The sequence below is a fragment of the Humulus lupulus genome, chromosome 8 (assembly GCF_963169125.1).
Source record: "Humulus lupulus chromosome 8, drHumLupu1.1, whole genome shotgun sequence".
NCBI lineage: Eukaryota > Viridiplantae > Streptophyta > Magnoliopsida > Rosales > Cannabaceae > Humulus > Humulus lupulus.
The window spans coordinates 78,067,869-78,088,494 of NC_084800.1; the positions used below are offsets into that span (position 1 = coordinate 78,067,869).

The 20,626-nt window shown below is 35.9% G+C and overlaps 1 protein-coding gene across 1 annotated transcript; it reads right to left on the minus strand.

Moving 5' to 3' along the window:
• Positions 1-10,057: 10,057 nt before the first annotated feature.
• Positions 10,058-12,122, minus strand: LOC133797893 (protein NUCLEAR FUSION DEFECTIVE 4-like). The gene has a single exon (XM_062235991.1). It carries the CDS (start codon positions 11,936-11,938, stop codon positions 10,118-10,120), a length of 1,821 nt encoding a protein of 606 aa, XP_062091975.1. The 5' UTR covers positions 11,939-12,122; the 3' UTR covers positions 10,058-10,117.
• Positions 12,123-20,626: the final 8,504 nt, after the last annotated feature.

Genomic DNA, 20,626 nt, shown 5'->3' on the forward strand with positions numbered 1-20,626 from the left:
CCTCGACTCATGTACCGAGCCTTTAAACCCTCGACCTATAAACCGAGCCTTTTTAAACCCTCGACTTATAAGTTGAGCCTTTTAGCCATATATATACCCTCGACTGATAAGTCGAGCTTTTAATCAGATACAATAGATAGTTCCTCGACTTATAGGCTGAGCTTTTTAGTCAAATATAATTGATAACCTCTCGACTTATAAGCTGAGCCTTTCAATCAGATATAACAGATAAGTAGTCATTACTTAACACAGCTAAGCACAACGCAATCAACATGTTTAATAAAACATTTTAAGCATGGTTATCACCATGTTCTATAGCCAGGCAAGCCCTAAACACATGCCAGGTATAGTTTTCTTACCTCAAGTCTTGGGTGAATAACGTATGGAGACTCGAGTACGGTCCTTTTCTCCCTAGCTTAATGGTTCACCCTAGTCACAACCATAACGAATAACTATCAAGAATGAACTAATAAAGGCTTCCGGACCAACTCCTAGCATCCGAGACCCTGAATTCTACTAACCTGGGTAGTAGAACCATTCCCAAGCCCTTAGGTTTGGGTTCCCATAACCCAAAACTTTTATCCATTATGTTTATGTAATTTGTGTTTAACTATTCTATGAGATTGATTTACTTGTATGATTTTTTCATTAAGTTGTAATGCAAACAAAGGTTTGTAAAGCCTAATCCCAACAACTACAACACTCGCAAGCCCCTACCAAGCATCCATCCCACGCAAGCCCTGCAAAAAAGAAACATGAGAAGAAGAAGAAGAAGAAGAAGATGGAAAGAAGTCGAAGAAGAAGAAAAGAGAGATGGAGGAAAAGAGAAGAAAGAAGGAGCTCAATTGACATTGTTATGCAGCCATGAATTCTCTAGGGCCGGCTAGGTTTACAGAGAAGAAATGAAAGAGAAGAGAGGGAGAAAGAATCAAATGATTTTGTATTTATTTTAATATTAAATATAATTTAAAATAAATTAAATTTTTGTTTTTTATTTAGTTGATATTGTAAAAAAATGTAATATATATTTTTCATTGTTAATTATTTTAACTTGAGGGTATTTTGGACATATTGAAAAAATATTTCACCAAAATCAGGCTCATGGTACTCTTTTGTTCCATTTTGCAAAACGCATTGTGCAAATTATAATTTAACAAAATACAGGGTTTGATCGGTAACTTTTGCAAAACACAGGGTCCAAAATGATATTTAGCCTAAAAATAAGACGAATAAAAATCCAGAAGACGACCAAAACACCGCTGTTGACGCCGTTTTTCTTCAACTTGAATTTGAAGAGCACTAAACAATATTTCAAGAAAGAAGAAAAGAACAACAGAACTTTTACGTGGTTTAGCACTTAAAATCTGCCTATTCCATGAGTCAATATTATTGATCTTGATACTCTCTCAAAGCTTTCTCAGAGCAATTTGACAGAGTATTCTGAGTACAAATTTGTGCGTGAATACAAATGAAAATTACTAGGCTATTTATAAGTCTGGTTGGGAGAATATCTTCCCCTGATTCGGGGAAGTTACAACCAATTCTTCCAATCTGAAACAAATGTAAATAAATACATTAAATACATAATATCTCATGATAATCGGGATTTAATATCAGATAACAATGAATCCCTAAGAAATAGGAATCTCCTAACAACTGTTGTGTGCAAAACGCGTTGCTGACATCGAACGCAAGGTTGACGCGCTTTCGAGATCGTCCAATACTTCGAGCTCGTTATTCCAGTCAACCTCCTCCTCAGGTAGTGATTTCATCGAAATCAATCTTCGAAGACCAATGCCTTCGAGCTTACAACTAAGACTCGAATAACACCCATATGCGTCAGAGAAGATTCTTTTTTTTTTTAGCTTGAAGATTAATCTCGAATCTTTTAAACTTGTGCTTAATCGCCGACAAGAACAGGTCAGGAATCATGCATATTTATACAAGTGTTCAGCCACTGCTTATTATTTTTGAGCTTGCGCTTTACGAGCTTATATTTCGAGACTTATTTATTCATCCTCGAAATTTGAGTGTAACAACCGCCGATGCATACTAAGAAAGGGGAAAGATTCAAGCTCTTACCCCCACAAGTTCCCACATTCATGGCATTCTCTCTTGTTGATCATAATCAGTCACATATAAATAGGTCTTTGCCATGTTTCTTGGCTCTCTCTCTATTTATATAAATATATATTTATTTATATATATTACTTGATTTTTTTTTTGTGGTAAAGGCATAAAAAGTAAAGTACTTGTGCACTTTTCTTCAATTTTCAATTCGAAAATAATTTATAACAGTGTATATTATACTTATTTATTAGAGTACCATGTAAAGTTTTAGAAAATTTTAAATAATTTATAATGTCGAAAATGAGGTTCAAAAAGACTATTGCATGCATAACTATTTTTTTGTTATGTGTGTGGAAAATAATCTGTTTTAATTTTATTTTTCAGTATTGTAAATTATTCGGAATTTTCTAAAAATTTGTAGTATGCTAACTACAATAAACACGCTCATAACAAAAATTAATACTGAAAACTGTTCACAAGAAAATGTACTGTTGCGCCTTTTTTTTAGAGTTACGCCATAGAAGTACCAATATATATTAATATATGAATTCATAATGCATGGGTTTTATTCATTTTATAATAATGAGACGAAGAGAGAAAGAGATCGAGGTGTGAGGAGAAATAGAATAAAGGGAAGCAGTATGTGTGGGGATCAAATTAAATAGCTATCTATGAGCTTGTGGAAAACAGTACAAGGGATCATGATTACCTGGCTATAGGGGCCAAGGGCCGAGGTTTTGTAGTGTATACTTATATACATGACATGAAAGCTTTAGATTTCTTAATATGTTTAATGTTGCCTCGAAATTTATTCGTGCTATTTTGTGATTAGGATTGGTTAGTACTAAAATAAATTAAGAGCCTGTTGGCCATGGTGGATGATGGTCTTTGTTGAGCTATAGGTTCACCTTCTCGTGGAGAAGGTTTGAAACTTTATTTACTGGTTTAGTGCTCGCATATGCTGCCTTTTGGTATGGTAATGTTAGTGTTTATCTCTAGTTCAATTTTAAGCTATGCTCCTTCTCCCGTGTTATTTGTTAAACCATTATCTTACACGGGAAAATATACATTTATTTATTTATTACAAAAAGCAAAGAATCTGTGACCTGACAAATCTGTGACTAATCCGGAGTCGTCACTGATCCGAGTAGACAACATTTTTTTTATTGAATATTTAAGAATGAGATTTACTTAGGGGTGTTCCTTGATTCACATTCAATGTTTTTAAGCCATGTGGTATGATTAAGAGCATTGTTAGAGTATTGGGAGGGCAAGTATAGTAATTATGTGAATTATATTATTTTATAATTGAGTATGTATGATTATGTGTATTAAATGTGTTAAAAAACTCAATTTTGTTAAAAAATTGTATTTTCGTAACTTTGGTTTGTTGAGGGTATAATTATAATTATCATGTGTTATATGCTTTGAGATTATATTATTATGTGAATATATGTGATATCTAGTATGAGTGGGTCCTTTCGAGCATTTTTATCAGAAAAATCACAATGGAGAAAAATGATCGGCTCAGGTCGAGCATAGGAGTATTTTGGGGATTTCAATATTTTGAGATTATTCTGAAATAAAATTTACTTGGTAGAATAATTGTGTTGGATGGATTTTGTTAATTTGGAGATTAGTAGAATTAATTGAGTTTAGTAGGAATTATAAACAAATGAGCATTTTGACGTTGAGATCTATTAAGAAGGGAATTGATGGGGGAGAATATATTGGTCTTTTGGTCATGAAATTAGACAAAAATTGACTAAGTGTTGATGGCAGCCAGCCATACACGTTCTAGCCACTTCTCTTTTGCCTTGGAATATTGAAGGCTTTAAGGATAATTGAAGCTTGCAAATTGGGATTAGTGGCTGTCAAAGTCATCATCAAGCATAGGATTCTCAATTTAGAGAGAGTTATGGAGTTTCTTCTCTGTTTTTCAATTTTCGTCATTTCTCTTGATGAAGATTTTGGGGTTAGTGTAATTTCGAAAATCGGTGCTTCTAGGAAGTATGTATGTTATTGTTGATGATAGAAATATGTTTACCCTCTAATCTAAAGCTTGGAATTGGATTGGAAACCAATAATTTGCTTAGGATTTTCGGATTTGTGGGAATATGGGTTTAGAACTCTAAAAATTTCCAATTCATGTGTTTGATTAGGATTTGTTGTTTGATTGTGGTTTAGATGATGTATAAAGTGCGTTGTATATGTTTTGAGGTTTAAATTATGAGTTTGATGCATTTTGAGGTCGAATTTTGGGGTTTTTGGGGTCAAATTGGTGCTTTGAAATCGTAGGTTTTAAATTGGGGAAGAACACAAAAATCAGGAGTGCGATTTGAGTTTCCAGGGACCAAGCGTGACTGCATTAGGGCTTAGCGCGACCGCGCTAGTGTCCCAAAAACTCGGGAGTTTTGGGCATTAGCGCGACCGCGCCAGGTACCCAGAAAACATGTTTTTCTTATTTTTGGGAATTAAGCTCGGGGTTTTGAGGATCTATTTTGAGGGCCCACTTGAGGGCTTGGAGGGACGATTCCATTACCTTGTTGAAAGAAATTGGAGGTCTCGAGAGTTATGGTTTAATTTTTGGAGACTGTACTTGGACTTAGTTCCTAATGAGCATATCATAATGTTGTGACTAGGATTACCAAGGGGCTCGGGAAAAGGATCGTACTCGAGGTCGTCTCACCTTCAGCATGAGACTCGAGGTAAGAAAACTGGCACATGCACCTAGAGTAGGGCATTGGCCCCAATATCGATATGCGAACGATTATAACCGTATACTTGAATGTTTAGCTAGGGTTATGTTCCATTGTATTAAATTTGTATTTGTTGCATCTGGTTGCATTATATATCATTGATTGGTCGGCATAGGTTGTATTCAGTGATAATCATGCGGAATGTAGGTCGTTATAGCATGGCCACTATGGGGGTGTTGTACACACCCACTCGACATAAGTCGTGTAAATTGGTTATATGCTAAAACGAGTTTGTTTATTATCTGTGAATCATGCTTTTTACTATCTATGTTTAACTGAATATCTGTTATGTCTTGTTGAGTTTTCTTGATGGGACTTGGCTCACGGGTGCTCTGTGGTGCAGGTAAGGGCAAATGGAAAGTGGACCACCCATGAGTTGGAGGGATCTAGAGCAGCGTGTACATATTCGACATGCTCGACCGTCGAGGTCGAGACATCTAAGAGACTTAGGTTTAAAAGTATATTTTGTAGCCTAGGTCGATTATTTTGTGAATGTTGATGTAATTATGTTTTGGTTTAAACTCTTTTTGGGATCCCTTGTAAATGTTTAAAGTTTTAAGGAAAAGTTTAATCATTTTTACCCAAACCTTAATTACATTTTTGAGTCCAAATGACTCACTTAACAAGTTAAACACTATTTTAAACACACCATGTAACGGTCTTAGATTAATAGAGCGTTACTCCAATTATTCTTTGGATATTAGAGTTTCACAACCGATCAAATTCAATTAACTTGTTTCAGCTGATCCAATTATTCATTGTATTGGATTGATTTATCCATTGGATGTGTCTCGTACTTATATTTATTTGCTCAAATAATCATAATATTATTAATAGAAACACTAATTTGTTCAAAATCATGCACGATCATACAAATTCAACATAAATTATAAGTATAATCCTAATTAAATAAATAAATATATATTTTTTAAAATATATCTTTTTAAATAAATAAATAAATTTTAAAAATATATATATAATTGGATCGGTTCAAATGTATTAGATTTTTGCATATATCATTCAATAACGGATCTGATCCAATTTGGAGCTTCAAAAAATTCAATTCGATATGATCTGATCCAATCATAATTGGATAACTAATTTTTGGCGATCAATTCTCATTCAATCGGATAATTTTTGTACACCCCTACTTCCTTATATACTTCACCATTTCTTTATAACTAGTCTAAAGTCTTACAATACCAAAAAGCATTAAATAAAATAACTCTACCTTGCACCCACCATCTGTGATTGGGTATATGTTGGATTTATTTGTAAATAATTTATATATACTCTGAATATTATAATATGTATTCTAACTTATGTGGGATTGCATCTATTATCTTCCTCTATTGTGGAAATTCTGGTCTTCTCCTTATGAGTTGTTTGATCTTATTCTCTTTCATGAAGATATGTAAAAAGACATTAAATTAACATTAGATAGGCAGATTAATTGAAGAGTAATTATATGTGTATCCAAAATATGCATTTAAATTCAAATATTACACATAACGATATGTCACTGCTTTTTAAAATATTAAGTTTTATTTTTAATAAATGTGATTGATTATATTAAATTGTCACATTACTATGTATAATATTTTAATGTATATTTTAAGTGCAAATATCATTACTCTTAAATAAATACTTAGAATTTTGTTGTAACTTGAAATATCTCCGTAGAGAGATAATATTCAGTTTGAGTATTACTATTATAAAATTATGACAACTTAATAAACAACTAAAGTGGTGTTGGACAGTAATATGCAAATATATCTAACAGTACCATGGCATGGATGATTAAAAAAGAATAACTATATCTTGCACAAGTCCCAATCAATTGAAGCCCACCACTGTAGACAAGTCTATGGACAGATCGAGAGTTTCCCAAATTGTCTTTAGTTTGCATCGAGGACATTGCCTAGTTATTTGGGAGCATTATTAGTAAAGTAACTCATTTCAATGCATGGCAAATTCCATAGCCAAAAACTATATAAAAACTATAACAAAGCCTTAATAATTTCTAACTTATTCGTTTTTCTCAAAAATTTAAGTAAAAGGTTAAATTTAAGCTAGTTAAGGTCTATAGGTTTACCCGGAAACTTTTGATGCATGGGCTGGCAAAAATTTTATTAGTTTGGAGAGAAAAAGCCATTGGATATATCATAAAAGGAGGGACAAAATAACAACCCCGCTATTTTTGCTTTGTTTAGTTGTGTTTTCTTTTTCTTCTTTTTTTCGCAGATTCTAATAATGATGTAACTATTGAGTTTTTCATATGAAAAAAAAAAAATTAAGTGATACAAACGAACATCAAGTAGTAAAACTGAAAGAAATTCGCAAATAGGAGCAGAGCTTTTGGATTTCAGTCATTGTTAGCTTGTACAATCCAAGAGTAAGTTTCAAGAAAGAAAAGAAAACAAATCCTTGGTGCGAATTTCAATAGGCTGGAACCTCTCAAATCTCATTCGTTTATAAATTTTCATTAACTCTATCCATACAAGAAAATAATTATATATATTTGTCTTGGAATTTTCCATGTTTCTTTAACCAAACCCTATATGACAGAAAGGAAATTATATACATATATGTGTACAAGGCAATTAAGAGATTAATTTAAAGTAAGCATATACTAAAGACTCCCTCTTTTCTTTCAAAATGATATCCACACCATATGAATAAAAAAAACACATAAAATATACATTTACATATAATAATAACAAGGGTTTATATATTTTTAGATCATATGTTTTGCCTCATTACTTGTTTGGACCATGTGTTTTGACAAATTATTTTTTGGACCCTGTGTTTTGTAAAATAGTTCAAATAGACCCCTAAACCTAATTTTGATGAACAAAAAAATTGAATATAACAACACAGTTCCTAGGCATAATGACTGTATTTTTATTCTGAGTTGTTAGTTTGATGAATTATTTGTGATTTTAGTTCAAATATTTTTTATTAAAATCGGGTTTATAGGTCTATTTGAACTATTTTATAAAATACAAGGTCCAACAAGGTCCAACAAGTAATTTATCAAAACATAAAGTCCAAACAAATATAGAGTGAAAACATATGGTCTAAAAATACATCAATATACATAAATAGTAAACATTTATTTTGTTGTTTAGCATTTTTAAACCAAAAAAAAAAAGTATTAGTACTTTACACAATAAACAAGAGTTTTCTATACTTTTAGTACAATGTAAAAGAAATGTCAGAGTTATTTTACGTACGCTTTCAATTATTCCCTAATCTTACTTCTCTTTCAAAGAAATAAAAACAAAAAAAAAGAGCATGGGTTCTTATTTTATCAATGGTTTGGGATTGGCTGATTCTCAAACTTGGTAGCCTTGTCATTTACTCAGCCATATAATAAATTTGAGGTGATCGTACGATAATCTTACCCTCTCCTCTCTCCACCATGTATTATTTTTGGACAATAAAACAAAAGATGGTCGAGTGAGAATATGATTGCCCAAGCTATATCAAATGTAGTCCTAGCCCTAGCTACTACAAAAGTGTGGAGTCTTTAATTATATCATCTTTGTCATGAAACCAAAACCAGAACCAGCACCTTACACTTCTATTTCATCCCCATAAATACACTTGTCTCTTCTCTTGGCCACTTGGTAGAGAGGACTCCCAAAGAAAAGGACACAGTTTTCCCCATACTATAGTCAAACCAGCATGGCCCACGTTTTTTTCTTTATCTCATCATTATCATTATCATTATCATTTATCATCTGCAATTATTTGTTGAACAATTGACGAGTAATTAAATTCTGTCGAAAAATGTGTAGTATTAATTTCCTCTTTATTTAGATTGTTACGTAATCCTTTTTTTAATAATGCATATTGTTTATTATTATTATTTTTGGGGAAGGGAAACAAAAAACAAACATTACAAACCATCCCTTGGCAAATCTCAAGAAGGAAACTCCTCCTGTTCCACTTTCAACAAGTTGAACATTTGCACCACAAAGCATACTTAGTAATATATTGAATAAAATTAGCTATGAGTGAAAATTTGACTCGCAAAATTCGAAAATACACACAACTTGCCTGACTCGCAATTCGATGATTATTTTTTTCACAAAATCTGCCCAATTCAGATCTAACCCGACCCCAAACATATATATTTAAAAAAAAATAACTGAATTGGATTAAAAAAATATAATTAGGGAAGGGATTCATTAGTATATTTAAGTTTAAATTTTTAACCCTTTAACTATATTTTTTTTTGTAGTTTGTTTCTTGAAATGCATTAAAATCAAACATTTTTTTTCTATAACTTATGTTTGATGATTTTTCTCTTAAAATCAACTTTTCAAACCTTTAGAATTTAGACTTCAGAAATTATGTATTTTTCATAATTTTTTAATGAAATTAAAAAATCTTGTAAAAAAATAATTGATATTTTTATTTATTATTTTTTTTATCTTTTTTTTTTTGCAAGAAAATATGTCAAAATTTCTTAAAAAAAAGTGTCAAAAAATAGTATTTTTGAAAAACTTTTACCAAGGCCCATAAACGGTCCAAAATCCATTTTTGCCCCGACCCGACCCCGCCCAAAATCCAAAAAAATCAAGTGGGTTTAGAACCATATTTTCCCACCCAAAATCTGAAAAACACAAATCCGATGCATCTGAAACCTGCAAAACATGAACTCGATGCACTCGAAATCTGAAAATTCAACCCGTGTTCACTCCTAAATAAAACACCTAAACAATTAAACAACTATAATTAATAAAATTAGATTACATGTCATGGAGAATCACATCCAAATGTCCAAAACAAGGGCCATTGGTGTTGAGGTGCCCAAATCTTGTTGATTGGGTCACCATATTATTGAATGATCACATAACCAAATCGCAAATGCTACAATCTAATATTAAGTCTTTTGTTATCTATTTTAAATTGGATCTGATCTTAAATTATTACACCAATTGTTTTTTGCCGCATCATGTGGTGACAGCATAATGTACCAAATCGCAACATTTCTACCAGAAAAAGAAAATGGCAGCTCTGTGTCTGTGAATGTTTAATGGCATATAGTGACTCAAAGCATTTTAAATCATACACTTGTGTGGGAATCATAATGCATTAATAATCGCATGTGTTGTGATTGTATCCATGATAATACATAACGGAAATTAACAAATACTTTTTTTTAAACATATCTAAACTTTTTTTCTTCATTAAATCTATTTTCAACACCCGACCTCTCACATTAATAATGTATATAAAATTTATGTATATACCACAAATTAGTGTGAGTACAGCTCTTACTTTCCATTAATGGCTGCTGTAGTAGTACCATTATTAGATGGTTTAATACCATATTCAGCCAAAGCCATTTCGGTCTCATTGGCCTTAGCAACATCCCTAAACTTCTTGTAAATATCACTCTTGTAAAACTTTCTGGTTCTAAGCACCAGAATCAGCGAAACTAAGGACCCTAAAAACGTCGCAGCAGTGATAATAAGAAACGACAACTGAAAACACTTGACACCATTACAAATCAACTGTTGCCCAGATTTCCGTTTGGCTCCCAAAGCTGCCATTTGCCTCGTCGCTTCCTTATCGTATAAATGCCCAGTAATCCTCACGTTGAGGATATATAGACCGATCGGACTGGCCACTGATCCGAAATTGTACAGAGTTGAGTAGTACTTGAGTCCGAAAAGCTCCGAAATTATGGCGAACAGTAAAGGCCATTGGGCCCCGAAGCAGAACCCGATGATCATCGACGCAAAGTAAAGACCGTTGGGGACGTCGAACGCGATCAAAAGGTGACCCACGCAAGAGAGCAATATGATCAAAGTCAACAGGAGAGGTCGAGGAAACTTGTACCGGGTCAAGAAGAACTCCGATGAAAAACCCGCTACGACCCGACCCAGATAGTTCCATATGCTGACTAACGAGACGAACGTGCTTATGCTCCGTTTCGGGTACCCGAGTGAAGACCCGATTTGCCCGAGATTGTCGACTGCCGTCAAAGTACCCCCGACGCCGCAGATGCAGGCAATGAAGAGAATGAACATGTCGATACTGAAAAGAGCTTGTAGTATTGTGTAGTCGTCTCCCCTGTTCGGGGGCTGGAATGCCGTTTTCCAGCACGAGGCTTCAGTTTCGGGTTCGGGTTCGGATACTGAAACCGAATTCGGTGGTTGCGAAGCATTCTTATGATTATTATGGTTATGATCGTCAAGAGTGGTACTACTACTTTTTTCCTCAATCCTAGTGAAGTCGAGTTTATTGGACCGAAAGAGCTTATATTCTTCGAAAACAACGAGAGCCATTGGAACAATTAGCAAGAAGATTACCATTCCGGCGCTAGCTCCAAACTCCGGCCGAGTAAACGTAAGTTTGTTTTGTATTATGATCATGATCATGAGAAACCCGGCGAGGCCAAGCGAAATATAGAGAAAGTTATAGAAGACTTTGAGCTCATTGGGTTGTCGTATGACTTTCATGTACCGAATGGTTCTGAGAAAAGCGAAGGAAATAGCGGCTGGTAACCATCCGATGAGGAGGATCAAGGCTTTTGTATCGTCGAAGTAGAAGGCGTGGTAGAGCTGAGTTATTATAGCTCCACTCAGACCAACATAGCCCTTGAGAAGACCCAATACGGCGCCGCGTGACTCCGGGAAATTTTTTACCACCGTGACTAGGGAGCCGGTGTTGGCGAAGGACTGTGAGTTGGCCCCTATGCAGATGTAGACACACATGTGCCAGACCTTGGGAGTTGGGATTTTTTTGGTCACCGCCATCCATATCATGAAATAGCCGAAGAAGTTGAGGACGGCGCCGACGGAGAGGACCACCCACGGCGGCGTCACCTCGTTGATTAGACCGGAAAGGATGCCGACGTTGGAGCCCACGTCCTTGAAAAACGACAACAAGTTGAGAGTCGTTTGGTCGTAGCCGAGAACCTCCTTAATGTCGCTTGAGTAGAGACCAAACATGTAGGTGGCCCCCGCGGCGGACATGATTAAAAGTGAAGCGAATACCATGAACCATCGGCCATTTAGGACTTGCAAGGTTATGCCTTTGGTGGTGGCCCAACCCTCTCCGCCGCCGCTGCCTGATCCGGCAACGACCATTTTGATTTGATATATTGGTGATACTGAGAAATATTAAAGAAAAACTAAGTTGGCTATGAGTTATTGGGAAAAATTAATTTGGGGGATTGGGCTATTAATATAGTATAACGGTAGAAAGAGTGATATATACAAAACTACTTTAGAGTTGACTTGGGAAGTTACTGAGTGTGGGGGGAAGAGACTTAACTAAAGAACGTGATAAGCATTATATATATATATATATATATATATATGAGACAATTTTTTTCTAAAGATTCCTACCGGGGTAAGACTCTCAGTATTGAGAATAGTTTTTGTCACGATTTTTTTTATGACCATGTATATTGTAGTTACTTAGAACATTCTGTAAATTTTCAAAAAATTTTGAATAATTTATCGTACCGAAAACTAGGTTCAAACATGTTATTTTCTATGCGCATAAAAAAAATTAATCACGCGTGCAACAACATGTTTTCACATAGTTTTCGATATTGTAAACTATTCATAATTTTCTGAAAATTTGCAGGATGCTCTAAATAACTACAATATACATGGTCATAAAAAAAATCGCATCAAAAACTGTTCATGGGTTGAGAATACTGAGAGCCCTACTGGCAAAACTTCAAGTGAAGTCCCTATAAGAAAATTCTCCTATATATATAAATACGGGGGAATTCTTGGCTTCAATTTAAGTTATAACGGCAGGGCTCAAAGTATTTCCAACCCGTGAACAATTTTCGGTGCGATTTTTTTTTACGATCGTGTATATTGTAGCTATTTAGATCATCTGTAAATTTTTAAAAAATTTCGAATAGTTTACAGTACTGAAAACTAAGTTCAAACATGTTATTACACGCGTGACTAATTTTTTTTTATGCGCGTAGAAAGCAACATATTTGAATATAGTTTTCGGTACTGTAAACTATTCGAAATTTCCTAAAAATTTGTAAGATGTTCTAAATAGCTACAATATACATTATCATAAAAAAATTGAGCCAAAAATTATTGACAAGTCAACAAATACTGAGAACTCCACTAATAAAATTTAAAGTGAAACCCAATAAAAAAAGTTATACTATAAATATATATTTATATATATAAATATAATGAAAGGAACGTTTTGACATTATCATTCCCAGCGGTGAATATGTCAGTATACCTCATATCATATGTATATATATTCATAAAAATTTATTAATTAATAAGATATTAAAGGAAACAACGTGAGACAAAGTGGACTAATTTATTAACTAAACAGTTTTAATTACTTACACTGATCCAGTTTAATTCATTTCCTTAGTTAGTAAAAGAAAAAATGAATATTGTTGCTGGTTATTAATTATGCCCAATACCACTTTTAGTTTGGTAAAGAGACATTTAAGACGGAGCTAGCTAGACCAAATTCATTTTTTTAATGAACGTTATATATAAATAATAATTATTAATTATTTTTATTCAATTTTTTATTTTTTAAAAAGCGAGGCCATGGTGGCCCCCATCAGGGTTCCTAGAGTGATTAGTGTAAGAAGAGTGTAATATAAGCATACGAAGATTTTTTATTTTGTGAAGTAGTAGGTCCGGTGCGGCATAAGACTGTTTGGTATATGAGAATTGAATGAAATTATTAAAATTAATATATATCTTTTTTATATAGCAAGCATGTAAATAATAGAAATTTTTAATTTTAATAATTTTTTAATTTTTTTTGCTAACTTTAACAGAACATTCTTATATTTAATAGAATATTTTTATATTTAACAGTAAATTATAAATATGACTTAAATGTAAATAAATAATTAATTAAAAAAATTAAAATAAAATATTTCAGAGATATTTTACAAGGATAATAATTTAAAAATAATAAAATCATATATTTTTTAACTTAAATAAAATTTAATAAAAATTAAACTTAATATTATATTAAATATATAATATATAATAGTTAGTTGTCACTACCAAATTTAAAAATTAGAACAAACATAAACTTAAACAAAAATAAGTTAATTAATTAATAAAAATATATAGGATATTTTTAAAATATTTTATGATAATTTAAATAATTAAATCATATTTATTTAAAAATAATAAAATCATACATATCTATTTTTTATCTTATAAATTTGTGTGATACTTTGTTTTTATCAAGTGATTGTAATTCTTTTTCTTCATCAAATTCACTAAAAGATATTGCGAGATACTTTAGAAACTAAAGATAGTTGATGCACATATATTAATGTCTACACTATTACTTTTTCTATTCTTATTTTATTTTTATTATTAATTTCTTTTTAAATATTATTGTATTTTATATATATGTCATGTAGCCATGTAAATATATATCAACATTGTGTTTAAATGTTATATATGTAGAGATTATTGATATAAATATTTATATATACTATAGAACTATAATTCATTCTAATATATATATATATATATATTTTTAAAATAATGAAGAATTTTTATTAAAATTATTGACAATGTATACAACTTTAAAACTAACCAAACGTGCATTGGACGTTGCTTCTACCCAGTATATATATATATATACTAGAGGTAAGCAATGTGTAATGTGCACGTTTGCTTAATTTTATTTAAAAAATTCATTAATTATTTTTATTAATTTTTTATAATTGTCATATAAATTTTAAATAAATAAACAATATTATATATAAAAGAATGACATAAACATATTAAAAGAAAAATTAAACCAAAACTTTATTAATGATTTTTTAAAAATAATAATAGAATAATCTTTTAGAACACAAACTTATATATAATGTATTTATTATGTATTATATATTATTGTAATAATAATATTTTAAAACATGTGAATTTAGATTAATATAATCATTAAATATCTAATTTTGTATTAAATACTATTATAATAATTTTATTTCACAATATTTAAATTTATATTAATATAATTACTAAATATTTGTGCAAAATTTTATAAAAATCGAGATTACATATTATATGATATATATTATTATAATAATAATTTATAATATTTATATATTAATATAATTATTATATATATCTTACTATGATTTAAAATAAAATTAGATTTTATAAAAAAAAATTATAAAATAAAAATTTTACAATTTTGTAGTATGAATGATATTTTATTGTACTTTTTTCTACAAAAATGTTTTGTAAATAAGGATAATTTAATAAAATATTACGATTTAGAATAAAAATGATAATTTGGTATATAAAAAAAATCTAATATTAAAAAATATTTATGAAAGTAAATGTATTTTGGTCAAAATAATATAAATATTATTCCATTTCATTTCATTCCATACTATACCAAATATAATAATATTTATTATGTTACTGTTATACCCAGATTTCGAGCCATGTTAAATGTGACCTTGAAAGTTGGATTTGCAGCGAATGAACTCATAAAGTCTGAAGTATGTTCCAAGACTAGACATCGAGCCTGCAAAGCTGAGACGACTTCGAATATGGTGGCCTCGAAATCCGCATGATCTCAAAGGGTAGCTCCCGAGATGCATCTGTCCTCAGGGATGACCTCGGATCAGAGGTTCCGAGCCTGACGCATGTACGATCTCGAAAACCATGTGACCTCGAGAGGTGTCATTAGCTCGAAAATTGATGAGAGACCTTGCAGATATATGATAATAACCTTGAACATCTACAAGTGTTGTCCATAAGAGATGTGTTCTACACTTATTATTGTAAATCCCCTAAAATCATGGGATATTATTTGATTAGTTATACGCCCCCTGGTCTTCAGGGGACATTTCCTTTTATATCGGATTACAGGCATTTAAAGCCATGTAATCTATTTGCACGAAAAGAGTAACTACCCAAAATATGTGGGATAATATTCTGCAACCTTCTCTATAAATAGAGAGGTCATGCACCATTGTAAATGATCGAATTTTTGTGATCTGGAGAGAAAACTCTGAAGAATTCATGCTTAAAGAATTTTCAGAGATAATCTTGAGTTTAATAACAAAGACTCGTGGACTAGGCAGATTTAACTGCTGAACCACGTAAAAATCGTGTTTAGTGTTATCATATTTATATTGGGCATCACTGTTTATTGTTTACGTGCTCTTCTTTCACTGTTGACGAAAAACGGCATCAACAGTTTGGTGCTTTCATTGAGAGCCTTAAGAATTCATTCCTGAAGAGTCATGGCCACTAACAATCAGAACACACCGGAAGAGAATTACCCAAGACGTCCTGGGAAACAGCCAATGGAAAACCCGGATGTTGAAGAAAGAAGTGGATCTTTCGATTCCCGGGGACCACCTGCTCCACCAAGGGATGAGGATATGTATTACAATCCTGAGCGGTACGTTCCCATTGTGGAACTTGAAAACCGACAATTGAAGCAGCAGTTGGCAGAGGCCAACAAACAAAATGAGGAGTTGGCGAGGATAGCCGTAGAGGCGCAGGTGACTCAGCCCCCGCCTCCGCGCGAAAACCAAGTCCCTCCTCCAAGGGACGTGCATGTTCCTCCCCGTAGACCCCGTGGGCGTCCACGAAAAGATGCTGCCACAAGGAGGCTGACTCAACCTCCGGCACCAGCAGAGCCATCCGCTCCACCTAGGCCCCAGAGGAGTACTAGGGCTCGGGCCCCGGCTAACCCGCCTGTGGAAGTGCCTGCAGGAACTGAGGACAACCGAACCCCTGCAGAGGCTCGGACTCATCTCGGGAAAATTCTGGACCGTCTAGGCCGCGATATGGATGGCAGCCACCGTCGCCTATACGGTTTCCTCCATCACCTATAAGATATCCTTCGCCTCCCCGCAGGAATGCTCAACCCGTTCGAGATCAGGGCGAAAGGCGTGCGGGAGAAAGACAAGGAAACGGGGAGGCTTTCCAGGAACGGAGAGGCGCCCCATCTGAAAAAATTCAAACATCTCGGTTTCGCACGGCGGAGACGAGGCGACATGGAAAGAATCCATCACGAAATTACCAGGCGACGAGTTTTACCAGTGATGAGTCTGGAGATACCAGGTCGGTCAGCAAGCATGACCGAGGTCGTAAGAATACTGGAAACCGCAGAAATCGTCCCGACCTGCGAGAGCGCCTAAACCAAAGTCGGGGTAATGGTGACCAAACAAATCCGGACTTGAGGGATCGCTTGAATAGGCGTAGAGATCCCTTGCGGAGACGTGAGCCTGGGATTATGATCGATGACAGCCGATTCCAGACAGTGCCTCTTGTGGACCCAGTCCAAGAAAGAATTGACCAGCTTGAAAAGGCTTTTAAGCTTTTGAAAAACGAGCAAAGGAATGATCGATATGAAGACTCTGACGAGGAGCTCGAACCGTTTGCTCCTCATATTTCCAATACTCTATTTCCTCAAGGGTTTCGGATCCCTCACGTCCCAACATTTGAAGGAAAGACCGACCCGTATAGTCACCTGAGCACGTTCAACACCATCATGAGAGCCAGTAACGTGGGTTACGAGCTCAGGTGCATGTTGTTTCCAGCATCATTGACAGGACCTGCCAAAAGTTGGTTCGAAAAATATAAGAGACACTCAATAACTTCTTGGGAGCAGTTGTCTAAAGACTTTAAGAAGCAGTTCAGAGCAATGATGGGCGTCAGACCAGAGGCATCCACCTTAACTAACATTCGACAACAGCCGGGCGAAACACTAAAAAGTTACTTAACAAGGTTTAATCTGGAAGTCGCCCGAGCTCGGGACGTGGATGACAGTGGGCACCTAATGGCTGTCCGAGCCGGCGTAATGCCGGGAAGTGCCCTTTGGGAAGACATGCAAAGAAAACCAGTAAGGTCCATAACCGAGTTTAACAGACGAGCGCAGAGGTTTGTCAATGTAGAGGAAGCGAGGTCGACGCTCAATGCGACTTCCCAGCCTGAAACTACAACGATAAACGTCAACTCTGCCTCAACCTCGGCGGACCCAGCAGCTCCAAAGCCTGTCACGGAGAACCCCTCCAAGAGGAAAAAGAACGAAGGAAGTAACCCCGAAGCCGAGGGAGGAAAGAAAAAGAAAGGGGAGAGATATTTCTCCGTATACAGAGTATACACTGAGCTCAACGAGTCTCGGGAGAACATATACCTGGCTAATGAAAACCAGGTCCCCTTTAGGCGTCCGGACCCGATGAGGAATCAAAAATCGAAAAGGGACTCCAGTAAGTATTGCCAATTTCACAGAGACACCGGGCATACGACCGATGAATGTCGACAACTGAAGGACGAGATCGAAGGATTGATCTCGAGAGGTTACTTCCGACAATATGTCAAAAACCAGAGTTCTAGTCAGGCGGCCGCGAGCCAGAGAGTAGCCGCGCCTTCGACGACACAAAACAATAACTCCCGAGCTCAGGAAGAAGACAGGCCCCCGCCGATAGATGGAGAGGATGTAATAACCATCTCGGGAGGGCCTCATTTCGCAGGAGTGGGCAGGAATGCCCAAAAGAGATATGTTAACGAGTTGAAGACTGGAGATGGGTCTCCTTATGAGCCCGAACCTAGGGCTCCAAAAATCCAGAAGGTTGAAACACAACCAATAACCTTCACTGAGGAAGACGCGTCCCATGTCCAGTTTCCTCACCATGATCCGCTGGTCATTACTCTTCAACGGGCCAATAAAAAGGTCCACCGAGTTCTCATAGATAATGGGAGCTCAGTCAACATTATTTATAAAGCAACCCTCGAGAAGATGGGACTCTCCCTTCGCGACCTGAAAGCGTGTGCAACTACTTTGTACGGCTTTTCAGGAGAAGGAACCGCCTGCATGGGATCCATCAAGCTCCCCGTGACCTTGGGAGACTACCCACTCTCGGCAACCAAGATGATGGTGTTCGTGGTAGTAGACTTACCATCAGCCTACAATGTGCTGCTCGGAAGACCCGCCCTGGTCGGGCTGGGGGCAGTTTCATCAGTAAGGCATCTGGCCCTTAAATTTCCGACCCCTAGCGGAGTCGGGACATTGAAAGGAGACCAATTAGCAGGGAGGGAATGCTACAACATCTCCTTGAGAGGAAAGAAACAGACAAGCGCACAAACACTCGTCATCATTCAAAACAAAGACGAAACGGTCTTAGAGATTGACGATGAGATTGACCCAAGGATTGAGGAGAAAGTTGACCTCGAACCTTTAGAGGAACTCGAAGAAATTTAGCTCGAGGAGGCAGATCCCATGAAAAAGGTGAAGGTCGGAAAACACCTCCAAGAAGAGACAAAATAGCAATTAATTTGCTTTTTGAAGGAAAACCAGGATGTCTTCGCATGGTCGCACTCGGACATGGTGGGAATAAGTCCGAACATAGCAAGCCACGCACTGAATATAGATATGAGCTTCCCCCCGAAGCAGCAAAAGCGAAGACAGCTGGACGAAGAAATAAAGAAAGCTCTAAAGGAGGAGGTTGACAGGTTAAAGGCAAACTGATTCATTAGGGATGCCTTTTACCCTGACTGGGTAGCCAATCTGGTGTTGGTCCCCAAGCCCAATGGGACGTGGCGAACCTGTATTGACTACTCAGATCTCAACAAGGCTTGCCCGAAAGACTGTTTTCCGTTGCCAAGGATTGATCAGCTCGTGGATGCCACAGCGGGGCACGGCTTTATGTCCTTCATGGATGCCTATTCTGGATATAACCAGATTCCCATGCATGCCCCCGACCAAGAACATACGAGCTTCGTCACGGATAAAGGGCTATACTGCTATAATGTCATGCCATTTGGGCTCAAGAACGCTGGAGCCACATACCAGCGGCTCGTAAACATGATGTTTTCAGAACAAATAGGGAACAACATGGAGGTTTATGTTGATGACATGCTTGTCAAGTCTCGGCTCAACAAAAACCATGTTGATGACCTCGAAGAGTGCTTCGGCGTGCTCAAAAAGTATAACATGAAGCTAAATCCTCACAAGTGCACTTTGGGGTATCTTCAGGAAATTTTTTGGGCTTTATTGTGAACTCTCGTGGAATCGAGGCTAACCCCGACAAGATCAAGGCCCTGATTGACATGCCCTCGCCTCGAAGGCACAAAGATGTCCAAAGTTTGACTGGCAGGATGGCAGCCCTAAGCAGATTCATCTCGAAATCTACGGACCGTGGTCTTCCATTTTTCAACTTATTGAAAGGGGGTAAGAAATTTGAATGGATGGAGTAATGCGAGCTGGCCTTTCAGGAGCTCAAAAAGCACCTTGCAGAACCACCCATCCTGTCAAAGCCTGAAACGGGAGAAATACTGTATCTGTACCTTTCAACCACCGAGCACGCGATAAGCGCGGTACTCGTTCGAGAAGAAGAGAAAGTACAAAGACCCGTTTATTACATCAGTAAAAGATTACTGGGGGCATAGTCAAGATATCCATTGATGGAGAAACTCGCGCTCAGTTTGATCCATTCGTCTCGTAAACTCCACCCCTACTTTCAGGCGCATCCCATCCATGTGCTGACTGATCAACCACTTAGGCAAGTCTTGTCTAAACCAGAAGCTTCAGGTCGACTTCTTAAATGGGCTGTTGAGCTCGGACAATTCGAGATCACCTACCACCCGAGAACGACCATTAAGGCACAGGCATTGGCGGACTTTTATAGTGGAATGTACGGGCATAGCCGACGACGAAGTAATAACCCCGGCCCACGAGTTGTGGAAACTTTACGTCGACGGCTCATCAAATGAAAATGGAGCGGGGGCAGGGGTCATTTTGGTTACCCTCGCAGGGAGCAGATTTCATTCTGC